At 40.3% G+C, this 14,504-nt stretch overlaps 1 protein-coding gene across 3 annotated transcripts in view; it reads right to left on the bottom strand.

Annotated features, from left to right (window-relative positions):
* Positions 1–14,202, bottom strand: part of LOC138212923 (ephrin type-A receptor 6-like) — a 53,765-nt gene extending 39,563 nt beyond the window's left edge. Inside the window, exons 1-2 of one of the 3 annotated variants that reach the window (XM_069173603.1) lie at positions 13,358–14,202; positions 4,595–4,659 (exon numbers count right to left, since the gene is read on the bottom strand). In XM_069173603.1, coding sequence (XP_069029704.1) covers positions 4,595–4,659; positions 13,358–13,436 — 144 coding nt within the window. In that variant the 5' untranslated portion in view covers positions 13,437–14,202. The remainder of the gene's footprint in view (positions 1–4,594; positions 4,660–13,357) is intronic. The other 2 variants (XM_069173604.1, XM_069173605.1) reach the window with 2 other exon arrangements.
* Between the last annotated feature and the right edge of the window lie 302 nt (positions 14,203–14,504).

Here is a 14,504-nt window from a genome sequence, read left to right as displayed (position 1 = left end):
TATGTGATTAGGGAGAGAAGCATTGTTTATAGAGATAAATGGCATTCTAAGACTGTAGTCCTTAATCCTTATGTAATCCACAAAGAGCCTTCAGCATTGTTGTATTTGTCCACAACCTTTAACTGCATATATAACCAGTGTTTAGGAGTAAGTTGCTACGTGTTGGAGAGACATCCTTAAATTACAAAATAAATGTAGTATTATTCAGTTACGGTTACCGAGAACAAAATATTGTAAATAAATGATAGTTACTATTCAAAGCGGTGGTCACATCTGACTATATTGTTTTCAGTAAAACGAGTAGAATATAATGTTTATTCTGCTGCTTTGCATGTTATCATCTTCCGTATACACCCAGACAGGCTCCATTCATTTGGCAGCATGCGCTCAATGTTTGAGCCTTATCTTTGATTGGCTCTCTTGTTTGAATTGTCACCGCCTCTCATTTGTCAATCAAATCATGTGCGTGGCTTTAAGCTGCCAAATTAAAGGGGGGTTGGTCATGTTTTCTGATTAGACAAAGGGATGTTTAAAAGGAGTCCCCCAGTGTGACAGCCTGTGACCAGTCCCCACCCCTGTAGATAGTTCTATCATCACTCAGCATGGACTCGACCTCAACGGACAATTGGTTTGAGGTTATGGGAGTATTTTTCATTTGCTGCAGTCAGTTGTGATTTACACACTTGTGATTTGTTTTGGTGTTTGTGATTTTAAAATCAAAACATTCCAGTCATGATTCAAGTTAGATTGAAGACCTTTTAAATGTAATGTAATAAGTTCTAATTACATTATTTTTAAGGAATTCAAATAGTTACATTACTTATTACACTGGTATGGAACCTACACATTTTCAGTTCAACTCGATTCCAAAAATATTTTAGTATCAGCCAATAATGACTTAAAGGTCAAGTCAAACTTTATTTCAGTTGCACATTTTCAACAATGTGCTTTACATGCAATGACTGTTATTGCAACGCAGTCATGACTGTCTTTATATTCTGTGCAGAAAAGAGTGCGTGAGCCGGTGGTCCTTCTTCCTTAACGCAGCAGTTTGAGGGGTTGACCAACAATTTAGACACCGTTGAGTAGCAGCAACAGAATTTGACCTAAGTGACCTTCAAACTCCAGTATACACACAGATTTATGCCATGGGAACACACACACACACACACACACACACACACACACACACACACACACACACACACACACACACACACACACACACACACACACACATACATACATACATACATACATACATACAGAGTGAATGTGGAGTTCCCCTTGCATGGGAAATTCTGTAAATATTTCATGTCAGCAGGTATTGAGACATTAGGCTGTTAAGAAAAACACACACACACACACACACACACACACACACACACACACACACACACACACACACACACACACACACACACACACACACACACACACACCTACTGTACCTACATTGAACAGACAGACAGTGCTGTGTTAACAACAATGGCGGAACCACTCAACCTGGGAAAGAGGTGTGAGATTTTGATTAAAACAAGGCAATTTGTCATTGTCAGTCTAAAGGGAAGAGAGAGAGAGGTGTTATGAAAATATCATTAAATCTCTGTAGTTTTGATGAATTATTGATTTGATGTGAATCTAGTGGCGGCGTTGTGCTGTGTTTTTGTTCAGCCAATTAATGGCGTTGTTGGTCCCCATAGCAAAAAGGCTGTTTAGGCTGTGTGTAAGGGAGGGGAAGCTTTTTCAATATTTGGCCCTGAAAATATCTTGGTATTTTGTTGCTATTTATTGGTTTTGCTCCAAAGGATTTATTACACTTTTAATAATAGCCTGAAAGCGCAAACAGCCTACCCCCCACCCTTCCACCACCACCACCTTGTGTCTTGAGACACAACGTCATGAAAAATTCTTATTGTTGCTGCTGATGTATGCTCAGTTAAAGATGAAATATTTGTAAGAATGACATCTGTAGTGTTTCCCCTTTAGGGTTAGTCCTGTAAGAATTATATGATGCAACTGAATTAGTTTCATCTCTAGATATTTTAAAGGCTTCTACAAATCTTTATTCACTGCACGTAAACATTGTTCTATAAAAAAATTTGAGACTATTGAATCAAGATGTTTGTGCTTCGGGAGATTTATTGCAACTTCTATATTTTCGAGAAGGTCTTCATGTGCTGTTTGTCAATTCTTATTCATATTATATTCGAGGCTAAATTTGATTTAATCATGAATGGAGGGAAGAAACGTAAGTGGACATAAACTAAAAGAGGAACCTACAGATTAGTCTCATAAAATGTCCACATCTGACCAGTAACATTATGCACTTATGTTATTAATTTTTCATTTGTATGAATGATCCTTGTGGCTCGTATCAAAAGCTTTTAAGGAACAGCTCATGAAGCCCATGGCTGTCCACATATAATCGGAGAGTGGACATCCAGATGTTTGCATGCACAGTTATGAGTGATGATTAATTACAGTCAGAATTCAACATTTTTAGAGGACATAGTTACTCTGTTATTCATATCCATTTTAACAGCTTATCATTTGTCATTTTTTGATAGGTAGCCAATCTTCAAGAGGACGGGTCTTCAGTAGAGGGCAGACAGCAGTTGCAAAAAGCAACTTTTTGACTGTGATTAAAGATGACAGATAACCCTCATCTCCTGGTTATTTTTCTAAGTTTCCGTCTGCATCTATGTGTTATGAACAGAACCGAACACATTCAGTGCGCAGAGGTTAAGAGGGGATGAGGACCCGAGCAGAGGGGCCCAACCGTGACAGAGAGAAGTTCACGTGGGTTTGAGTTTGGGCCTGCATCCCTCTATGTTGAGTAGCAATAAAAAGCTTTGAGGTTATGTTATAGCCTATTAGTGGCTGGAATAGACAGGCCTTCTGATAATTAAATCCCTTAGACATGGAATTATTTAACCTGTAATCTGTGCACATTATAACGTTATCCACTTTTCTCAACTGCTGTCTGTTGAGAGGTGTCATCAGTTTGTCTTCAATCCCAGGATTATTCCTGAATGCACCGAGTCATCTCAACTGTCCAGGATTAACCTCCTCTTATTCATGAATTACAACATGTCTCAACAACCCTTGGTGACACTTACTTATACATTATATTTAAAAACGCGCTTAATTACGTGCTTAATATGCCTTTAGTTATATGTTTAAGGGGGTACACTCCAAATTTTGAATGATATTGTTCCGAATTCGTTTTAATGCATATATTTTCAGCCGCTTTGAATAAAAGCAACTATCAGATGAATGTAGTCGTGTAACATTATCACGACATCACTCAAGTCAGAGATGAACATGCTCACAGTGGTCAGAAATCCTGAAGTCGGATAATGATCTATGTTTTGTTTTCAGAATACAGGAACGCACATTCTTCTTTCTCAAAACCAAGATAAGTGTAGATCTGAGTTCCTGGATCAAACATGTACAAGCACTTCTGGTGGGATTTTGAAAAGCTGCCTCCAGAAATGCCAGCACCATGTGCATCTGTGGTTGGACACAGACAGGTCATCTGTTAAACTGTATTGATTTGAAGTATAATCACGGTATACATAACAATTCCCTGCTAGTAGTAGTTGTAATTTGACACTCTCCAAACCTCTGCAGGTGACTGACGCTCACTGGCATCAGTTTGATGATTACGGCTACATTCAATTGAAAAGTGATTGTTGTAGATGTTGAGGTGGAAAACGGCTAAAAGGATTCCTTCAAATAAATGATGTGAAGTTGGTTAAGTTAGTCACCTTGAATGGGCAACTTTACTCTCACACGGCGTACTCCTTCCACTGCGACATATGTCCAATACAAGCTTTTTATCTTGGCGTGTACTTAAGCTGTCAATGCTCTGCACACTCTTCTACCACATGGCATCTGCCACGCTGCTCACCTGAAAGCTCGGCTGTCACTTGCTGCTCCACCTGCCACCGTTCTTGCAGCATTTCAAAAGGCTCCCCTCCACACCACCATTCACTTGTAGGCTACCTTACTATCGAGGGGGGAAGTCGTATCTTTCCTTCCCCCCCTGTTGTGATGTGCTATGCTTGGTGCTTCCTTGTACTGACAAGGTCAGAACACAAATGCCAAATATTACCTCTTTGTACATTTTATGTTGTAATAATTTATTCCATGGGTCGTGGCTGATTGAACTATATTTCAGTGTAAGGCATGTTGAAGCTTGACATTGAAAGGCTGCTGAAATTATATGTTACTTACAAAACTTAGTTTTTCAACCAAATGTAGCCCAGTTTTAACCCAGACATGTAAATGTTTTGTTCACTGGATGACACATTGGTCTGATGTCTACTGTCTGGAGGGATGTCACATTCAAATATTACCCACATGATTTTTTAATAAGAGAAAAGGTCTCGTCTCCTGTCAGTGTGTAACTGTGGCTCAAGGGTTCAGTTATGGAAAAGAGAGGATTGCAGGTCGGGTTTTGGACACTTAGGATGTTTGTGATAAATACAAAAATTGGTACATCTGAATGTTTTATTTTTATATTTTCAGGTTCGGTAAAAGCTTACCAGTGAATATTGGTACTTTATGAAATGCTAATGTCACTCACCCCATTGACAGGATAGGTCTTCCAGTCCAGTTCTCCAAGCACCGTCGTAGTGTCCAACAGAACCACTAGAGAGAGCGGGGTGGGGAAAAAGAAAGTCGTGTAAAATGGAGGAGAAAAGTTGGAAGAGCGAAAGAACGACAGGAAAGCGCAAAGAATGACAGCAGAGAGCAGAAAGGGGAAGAGATAGAGTGCAAGAGGGGTTGGACAGTGAATTTAAAAAGAAGAGAAATGGAGGCGACAAAACAGGAAGAGAGCAGACAATAGTTATCAAGCTGTCAATGAGGGGCTGACAGAGCTGTAAAGCCCTTATCAGATTCAACCACCTATGAAATAACAGCTCTTAGAAAAGTCCAGGACAAGACCAACACTAACACCGACCCACCCTCCTGAAGTCTGGAAAATTAGTACTCTCCTTCTCAGAGGTCAGGAGTTTTCTACATGACATCAAAGATAAGCCAAAGATGAATAAAGGGGAAAAACAGAAGTGCTGGAAACTTGACAAAAGAAAATATGACTTTTATAATAATTACAATTTGGAAAATAAAAACTAATTTAAGAGAAATACAACCAGTGTAACAAACTTCATGAAGGATGACAGCTCTTTCAGTAACAATATCATATTGTTTGCGTTTAACTGATATCACCCGGTGTACCTGGAAATTACTGTCTTCCCACACAATTCAGAATTTAGATGCGGTTTCAATTAAAGCAGGAAATAGTGTGCGTTAGGTAACGGTGTGGAAGACACCGAGATGCAAGAAAACAGAGTCTGCCTCCTGTCACAGAGCTGCACTCAACATTTGCTGGTTTAACCGTACTACAGCTGACCGGCACACATTTATGGTATGAAGTCAAACGGATCCGATGGAAAACAAAATGCAGGAGTGATCTGGACAACAATGTATGGATTAGCGAACTCATTATGCACATGACAATGTTGACCTCATCGTTTTGAAAGGGCAACGTATGACAGAGAGGAGATTATTTAAACACGTGTTGAAAATCTGAACTTTTTGGTGTGTGACGATACAGATGGCCGGATCCCATTTTTTCATGATGACGGTGACTCGAGTTCACCTCAGTGCATTTCCAAAGTCCGGAAGTGGAAAACCAACGCAGCCACTTGGGATGCCTCAACACAGATACTATTTTTTTCCTTGTTTGTCAATATTTGACAATGTGTATAACATATTTCAGTGTTGTCTGATCTTTACGAACAACATTTTTACTCTGCAGTCAGGAGCATGACTCGATTAAATCACATCTATGGGTGTGACATCACCCTCTGTCCGTGCATATTCCTGCCCCATAGTATATGGCACTAAAATAATATCAAAATATTTGAGGGTATTTGTGTGACAACAGTTTTCTTGATGATATGACAGAATACTGAAAAATACATTTTTATTAATTTGAAGAACATACAATTGCAACAAAGTAAGTGCCACAGTTTTATACGTCGCAACAGTTTGCCTTCACATATTCAGTAGAAACTAACATGTTCTGGTGATTTGTTGTACATTTGATCTTTTGTAACTAAACTGCACCCACACTACTGAAGTTGCTCCCTTTTAGGATCCAACTCCTCCACCATGGAGGCGCTTTCAGCTGCTTTGTGTCAATTGTGTGCATAATGTAGCGTATGTGTAACTAGTGTAGTGGTACAATGAATGGCATGGCAGAATGTTGCCATTATCACAATATGATGAATATACATGAAGTTTCATTTATCATATTAAAATTGATACAGATGTTACCGATATGATATATCTCTACTCCATACCCACAGGTTTACTCTCTCCACGGACTGCAAAAAGACAAAGTTGTTTGGTGCTGTGAGGTGAAACCATTTCAGTAAGCTCCCGGCTCCTTTAAAGATCACTTATTTAGTTGTACCAATAATTTATGACTCTCATAGCACCTGATGGGACTGTTATCAGACTGTTGAATAGGCTGTTATCATCACTCAGCTGTCCCAAATATGTGGGCTAGTAGAGACCTGCTGAATTTACGGGGCAGACTGAACTTACACTAGTAGGCCAGAAGGACACATTAATTAGGACCTTTGATGTAGTAATCATCACGGTAGCAGAGTACAAAGTCAGGAGACGAAGTATGAAGAGCGACACGGTCCACGTGGTAAGGCAGGCTGGGGGGTTGTGGGACGGCTCTAACACAGGACTTTAACCATAACATGTTCTGTGTGAAAACTGAAGTCAGTGTTGACTCATTTTAAGTTTCACATTGTATGTGACATTACAAACAAGACGTGCATAACATACTTATTTGAACCCAAACCATGATCTTTTCCTTTTTTTATTATTATTACTATGACGACAAATGTCCAGTATGCCATATGGTCATATGTCGTTGGTAACGGGCCCACGAGCCCAGTAGCAGTAGCAGTAGCAGGCACCTGACAGCTCATATATTTGGGAGAGATGTGTGATGATAGCCGTCTGTTCAATAGTCTGATAACAGTCAAACTGGGTGCTGATGGCTAATCTGACACAGTGGTGACCTCAAAAGACAAAATCAAAGTCTAGTCTGATCTCAGCATCTGGGTTTGATGGTGTTCTTGTTTTTTTTGCATGAGCATGTTAACAGGTGTTTATTTGTGTGAATCCGTGACTGCATTGTGTAAATACAAATGTAACAATCTCAGGCTGTCTGCACTCCAGTCACGGCTCAGGCATGAAGAGAGCCATTATCTGGCCTTTGCTAAGCCCCCTGAGCCAATTTGATATGATGAATGTGCAATTTCCTTTGTCTCCACACAGGCAGTTAATTACAATCTCTATCAATAAAGTATGTGCCACTTCAGTGGCCGACATTATAGACATAAGAGTCACATCTTCAGATGACCTGTCAGTCCTGTATATAGCGGACTTTGCCAAATCTGGACTAATTTAATGGGATTGTGACTGTTTTGAGACAAAGTTAGATAACCAGAGAAGATACACTTTGAGAGAGACTAAATGAACCACTTTAGTATTTACAGAGACTTCATTTAGCCTTGATTCTCTGCTAGTAATTAAGGGCTGAATTATAATAAGATGGCCTTGCCTCTGTTCAAAAGGAGGATATGGAGAGATGGAGGGAAGGAGACTGTGAGACAGACCAAGAGACAGAAAGATATTGATTTTTTTTTTTACAAAATTAGAACAATCTTTCATAATCATGAGCAATGTTCCATATCATGCTTGACAGCAGCAAACTATTCCACCAACTCCCTTCACTGTCTGTCCATCCCCTACACACACACACACACACACACACACACAAACATACATAAACAGTAATGTAGTCAGAAAATAATTCAATTCTGCAACCATCTTTGGAGTCTGGAAATAATGGCCCAAGACATAGTAGTGAATTTGATACGCAGATTTTATCACTCAAAGTGTACACACACACACACACACACACACACACACACACACACACACAGTATCAGGAGAACAAATCACATTACTCTTGTCTGCTTATTGTGTCTGGAAGCATAATAATCTGCAACTGTCCTTTCTACATGTTCCTGACCATCGGAGTAATAAGTTGGGCACGAGCAGTAAATTGCTGCTCTTACACTTGCAGCAATATAGGACAACGTTCAGGATGTCAATGAACTGAGTGAATTGAGTCATTAGTGTCACTGACTGCATCTGTAGCTTCTAGCATCAAGGCGCCCATCACTGAAAGCACTAAATTACCTGGTTACAGGCTCACTAGAACAAAGAAACTATCATGATGTGATGACTCTGCTGAAGAGCAGTGGTTGCTGAGCTGTGAATCTTATTTGCGATGCTTGTGTATTTTTAGTTTTGTACCAAACTGTACAACAGACTAAACTTGGGTAGCATCTCAGCTGTTCATGTTAGATCAGTAAAGGAAATGCTGAAAATACCAAAAATAACATAATGGAGACTGTGACTCAAAGATCCTATTCAGCAGGGTTATCCGTGACTTCTTTTCCTGACTGTTAAAGAAAATCTTTTGTCATGAATGATCGCTCTTTTGCTTTTACGTGTTTTCAGGGTTTAGACCAAAATACAATTTCGTAGCTGGGTGTACTTGGTGAAGTCTGAAAACATGAAGAGTGACAGTCGCCCCTTAAAATGGCTGCACCAGCCCAGCTGTTTTCCCCACTTCCAGTTTTTTTTTGTTTTTTGCTTAGATAAGTTAAGATTCTCTACCCTCATATTTACAGAGATGACATTTTCTCACTTAACTTGCATATCTTATGTGTCTACAAATATTTTTAATGATTGGTTTCCATCTTTCATTTACACAAATATGATACAGTTTTGTGTAGAACTGCTTGCATTATTTAACCTTCACATTGTGATGGTTTTCTTTGACATTGGATCCCCACTATTCTTAGTGAATAAAAATATCTTGGTCTCCCTACATGTTTCCCACGTGAATGGATACGCATTCAATTACAGTTATTTGCTAATTTGCAGATACACACTTTAAGCTTTCAGTTTTTCAGTGTTTTTCTGTGGGTGACACCTGACTAATAAAATTAATTATATATAAATATCCCTGCAAGAGGCGAATTAATACACAAAAAGCCAGACATTAAGCCGGAATTCTCAAATGTATAAGTATTCGGCTGAGAGTATTTAAGTCGACAGGCACTTAGAGATCCCCCGGAGAGACGGCCATTTCTATAAGGACCCTCAGGCTTTTTTTTGTATTTCGCAGTTTCCAGGATGTGGTTTCAGAAAAGCCACTGGGAGACGAAGAATCATTATTTTCTGTATTAGATGATAATAAAAGTGGACAGCGGCGTCTAATTCACCTGATCCCTAACACAGATGATGCAGCTTCCTCATAGAGGACAGTGCAGCGTCCGCCTGAAAGCTACTGCTGTGCTGGGATGAAATGATCTCAGAGATTTCATACCTCTTCTATTAAAATACGTACCAGATCAGTCGGTAAAGAAATTATAAACATTTAGTCCAATTTATTCATAGACAGAAAATATACCAACGATAATTTCTATAACTGAAATGTGAGCTATTTCTTCAGGACAATACTAAGTCCTGTATTTGATAGTTATACGTTCTTGGATATGAGGATTTTCTTGTTAGTTTACTGAATATTTTTTGGTCATTTAACTGATCACACAAAGTACCCATACCGCTGTCATTCCCAAGGCGTCAAGTTCCGGCCATTTTCTGACAGCTGTTGGCATCAGAGCGATACGCACAAGGTGCCCTTTGGCATTTAAGACATATCCACAAGGTGTCTGATGTGTTTGCACCGTGACGAGGCGGGTCGGCGCAGGGAGGAGGTTGGTGATGGCTGGAGGGAACAAACCCAGGACTTTCATTCAGGAGACTGGTGTTGGAGTCCATGATCAAGCAAAAGTCAGTGGACATCTTTAAGGTTACCAAGCGTTGGTCTTTTAGAAACCCTAACCAAGTAGTTTTTGTTCTTAACCCTAAACAAATGGCGACCGTGTCATATTTAACCATAATCGGGATGTTTTCCGAACCATAACTACGTTCTTTGTGGCGTCTAAACAGGAGGCACGCCTCCATATTAGACGTCAACGGCTTTGATAAAACATCAGTATTTGATGCACTGGGAGTGAAAATGTGTTGAAATACCAGACTGAACCATTCACTGAACTCCTCCTCCAAATAGTAGTTGTCCAATCATACTTTTGTAACTGTAAAGTATGAACAAAAATGTTGCATGTCAGGCTGTGGAGATTTCCACTTGTTGAACTCATGGATGCATTAAGCTGAAGAGACTCTGGCCCGGCAGCGACGTAGCGTGTCATACGATTTGTATCAAGTGCTGCTCTAAAGTACCAATAGAAAACGTTGCGCTTCAGTTTTAACGACCACACACATACTATAATAATAAAATGACTTCCATAAAAAAATTATTTAAATCACGTGTGAGCAACTACTGTATAATGCTGATTTGAAGAGCCAATCTCCACAGCTATGGCTATATTTTGTTTTTGCCAGTCTTCATATTGACAGGATTGTGGTTTGATGCTATATTTCTTGACCTCGACCACTAGTCTCTCCTCATCCACTGTAAGACAGCAACTGCAAGAGGTGAGCCACGGGTGAAGAGGAACTTTTACGGGATGTGGGAAGTACAAAAAAGCCTTTTTTTTTTTCTGGAAGAGACTGAGAATGGGACAGTGGCTTGAAGTGTCACATCAGTTCATCAAGGAGTGCCGAGGTGCACCTATTGCCACTGGTGTGGGTTGGAAGTAGAAAATAAGACGGGTGGCTATTTTGACCCGTCCCGTTCAGCGCCAGTGTATGTTGACCCTGCAGAGATGCGGATACAGCGCTGGGATCGAGAGTGCCAATTTTTTTTCCCTGTGGTCACTGCTGTTGCTGCCATGAAAACAACCTCGTCCAACGCCAGAATAAAACCTTGAAGGCTGGAAACTTTTTTTTGGCTAATGTGGCAGGGAACAATTTTAATTCACCTGAGCAGGCGACCACTTTGAGTCCGGTATCTAGTTCTCCTTAATACATACATGGCTAAACTGGTGTCCACAAGAATTTTTTTTTTTTTTTTTTTTAATCCCCAATGCCAAACTGAAGGCGTTATAAGAGTTAATACTGTGGTAATCTTTGGAGAACATAAACGAAAGCTGGAAACGTTAGCATGTCTGGCTAACGACCTTACTACCAACAGTAAGCTAAGGTCACTCACAAGCCAAGAAGCATGTCATTAGCGAATTATGTTATGTTAATAAAGAGCTGTTATGACAACACATCCACTGTGTCGTGTTTCTCCAGTTTGGACATCTGTCCTGGATGCTATTTGAGTTCAGGTTCTTTTTAGCAGCTTTTATGTGCCCTGCAACCAAACCGGAGTTCCTCAAGACAGCATGTTGCCAAACAACTGGGCTCGTCCTGATCTTCAAGTGCTTTTCTCATTTCCTGGTACAAATGAAAACACATTTTTTAAATATGAAGAAAACTATCCTTATACCAAAAACACAAAGTATAAGAAATTAGTGTGATGATGTATTTTTTCCAAATTACACTTTTTTTTTTCTTTTCTTTTTTTTTTTACATCATTTAAGTTAATTTTTTTTTATATTAAATGACCTTATATTATTTAACCCCAAATAGCTGACTGACCAATTGGATAACCACTCATCCGCCCCACTTTCCCTGAGGCGGCGAGGGTGCACGCAAGTCATTCACTTTCAGGAGAAAACTCGCTCAGACACGTTGCACCTGGCGAACATATACTGTCTTGTTCTGAAATTTTAAACACCTCACGTTGTCATTTTTTCAAGTTTCCCCCAAGTACACCCTCTCCTCTTCAAGCCTGTCACCACCACAGGCAGACAGGCATGCTGTGGGGAAAACTGAACACACACACACACACACACACACACACACACACACACACACACACACACACACACACACACACACACACACACACACACAAAAATGAAGTGAGGGAGACTTTGACATTTGGCTGGTGATCGGGCTCCTGTCGTCTTTGAAAGTGTGCATCCCAAACATTAAACATCCAAGAGGAATATTGAACTGACCCGTGCAAATGTGCAAAGTGGAAGATGTCAAGAACAGATTACATAATGGTCGCCGTTTGCCCATTCGACTTTGTACAACTGGGGGACGATAACATGTCCTGTGTTTCATACATATGTAACCGTACACGCTGCCCGTGTGACTGGAAACGAATTGTGCAAAATGGGAAAGTATTCTGATGAATTTAGAGTCAACATAATAAACTCCACATATTTCTCACAGCCAGTGTCTGAGGAGACGTCTGGGGGATTATATGGACCTCTTACATTTCCATATACAGTATGAGCTCAGCATAGAAGACAGCGGCAGAAACAAGCAACTCAGAAGCATTATTATTGCTGACGGAGTATGTCAGAGGCTGACATTTACTGTAACAGTCAGTGGTCCTATAGCTGTGGAGATGTTTCTGTGCTCTCAGATTTTGGAGGTGAAGCAGAATGTCACATCGTCTCCTATAATTTGGCTGATGGAGCCTCGGTCTGCAGCACACAGCACCATGCTATGAAAGTTTAGCATTTTGATACAGTAAATGTGTGTTTCTGCGTGTTCATTATAAGACTGACAGGCATGTTCTGCAGTATCAATGATTCAGGATTTTTCAACTGCAAACAGATTTCTGCATTTATTTTGAGGCTCTAAATTTGTTATTTTTTTCAAATGACATCATTTAACATGGAGAGGGTTGAATAAGTTAATTAGTCTTTCAAAATGATGAACGCTGCGAGCTATAGAGGATCCTTGTTTGAGACAACAGATGAATGAAATGAGTACGGTCAACAAAGTGAAACATTTTCATGCATTTTGAGGCTGTAAATACACCCTTAAAATGCAGCATGCATGTTTAAATGTTTTTTTTTTTAATTGTCATTGTTGGATAAATTCCAGGTAGATCCAACAAACTCTCATTAAAGATAAAGCATACAGTAAAAAGATCACACCGTCCTTTATCATAGGAGCCATGCAAGATGTATGAAAGCATTACATTCTGTAAATATTTGTTTTGTAAGTTTTTACGGTGTCAGTATGTTTAAACTGTCCACTGCTGCAGACTTTAAATGAGACTTCACTTCAAAAAAATACATAGTTTGTTTTGCATGTGAGCGTGCATGTGGGGAGAGAACCTATTTTGTTGGGGAAGACTTAAAAATGGTTAGATTTGGTGCATCCAGCCTTGCTCTACGTGTGAGGTTCTCGTGACGCCCGTACTCACCTTGGTTTGTGGCTCCCGGGTCCGACCAGACACTTTTAAGTAAGAACAAAAACACGCAGTATTTCCCACCGGAGCACATCGTTGAGTCAGACACAAGTGCGCTTTGAACTAAAACGCTGCACAGACTCCTAAATAGATCCCACAATGTAAAGATAAGAAGGTTTCATGAACGAGGCTGCAGAAATCTTCCCACAATCCAGGAGGTCGCGGTCGCATCCACGGGAGTTCTTATATTTCTTCTTTTTTTTAATTATTATTATTTTTTTATTTAGCCAAGCATCCCGGAGTCCTCCATGTGGACACGGACAGACAGGCGATATAAATGTTCAGCCATTCTGCACACACACACAAAAAACAATGACTTGAGCTCCGGTAAGTTAGTTAAAATAAAGAAAATAAATCGAGGAGGAATTGTGTGGAAACCTGAAAATACGCACAGGTGACCGTCGGGAAGTGCAGAGTCTGACAAAAGTGTCAAAAAGCGAAGTTCCCCGATGCGTGTTTGTGGTAAAGTCGGTAGGCTATAGTTGTTTTAGAGTGTGTTTATCCAAAAACGAGAGAGACACGGGGAGGAAAAGAAGAGAAATATCCCGGACTTCCCGCCTCACTTTCAGCCATCGCTTCCCTCGCTGCGTCTCTGTCTCACTGCGTGTGTCTCTGTCTCTCCCTCTCCTCTTCTTCTCAGGATAAGAGAGATGCTCTGGCGCAGACTGAGGAGACGATTTTTATTTCTCCACCAGAAATTTAGGAGACAAGTCCACGCGTGCAAATATAACTTGTTCTTTGTTATGTTTTACCTCATTTCTCACTTTGCTCCGTTTAAACCGTGGTTTCCACCAGACGCAATGTGCGGGGCTTCTGCTGCGTTATTGATTCCGGGGGACGCCGGGGAGATGGAGGGAAATATGAAGCCATTATTAGACTATACTGTATCAATTCTGCACTGTGAGGTTATACCTGCATTGGATTATGTTGTAGGAATAGTAATGTGTCTGGGGCCGTTTCTATTTATGGTGGCAGGAGAGGAAGGCGAGCAGACAGATAGATAGGGGCTCTAAGTTGATATAGAGCATGGTGGGTTGAGAGTGCACACACATGTCTCGGCTGTGGGTGTCTGCTCATTAGAAATGAACTCACTCTACGCTTT

The sequence above is a fragment of the Embiotoca jacksoni genome, unplaced genomic scaffold (genome assembly GCF_022577435.1).
Source record: "Embiotoca jacksoni isolate LCO1_2020_lvr unplaced genomic scaffold, fEmbJac1.0.p SCAF_6, whole genome shotgun sequence".
Classification (NCBI taxonomy): domain Eukaryota; kingdom Metazoa; phylum Chordata; class Actinopteri; family Embiotocidae; genus Embiotoca; species Embiotoca jacksoni.
Note: the sequence above shows the minus strand (reverse complement) of the source record. Positions and strands in the feature narration are given on the sequence as shown.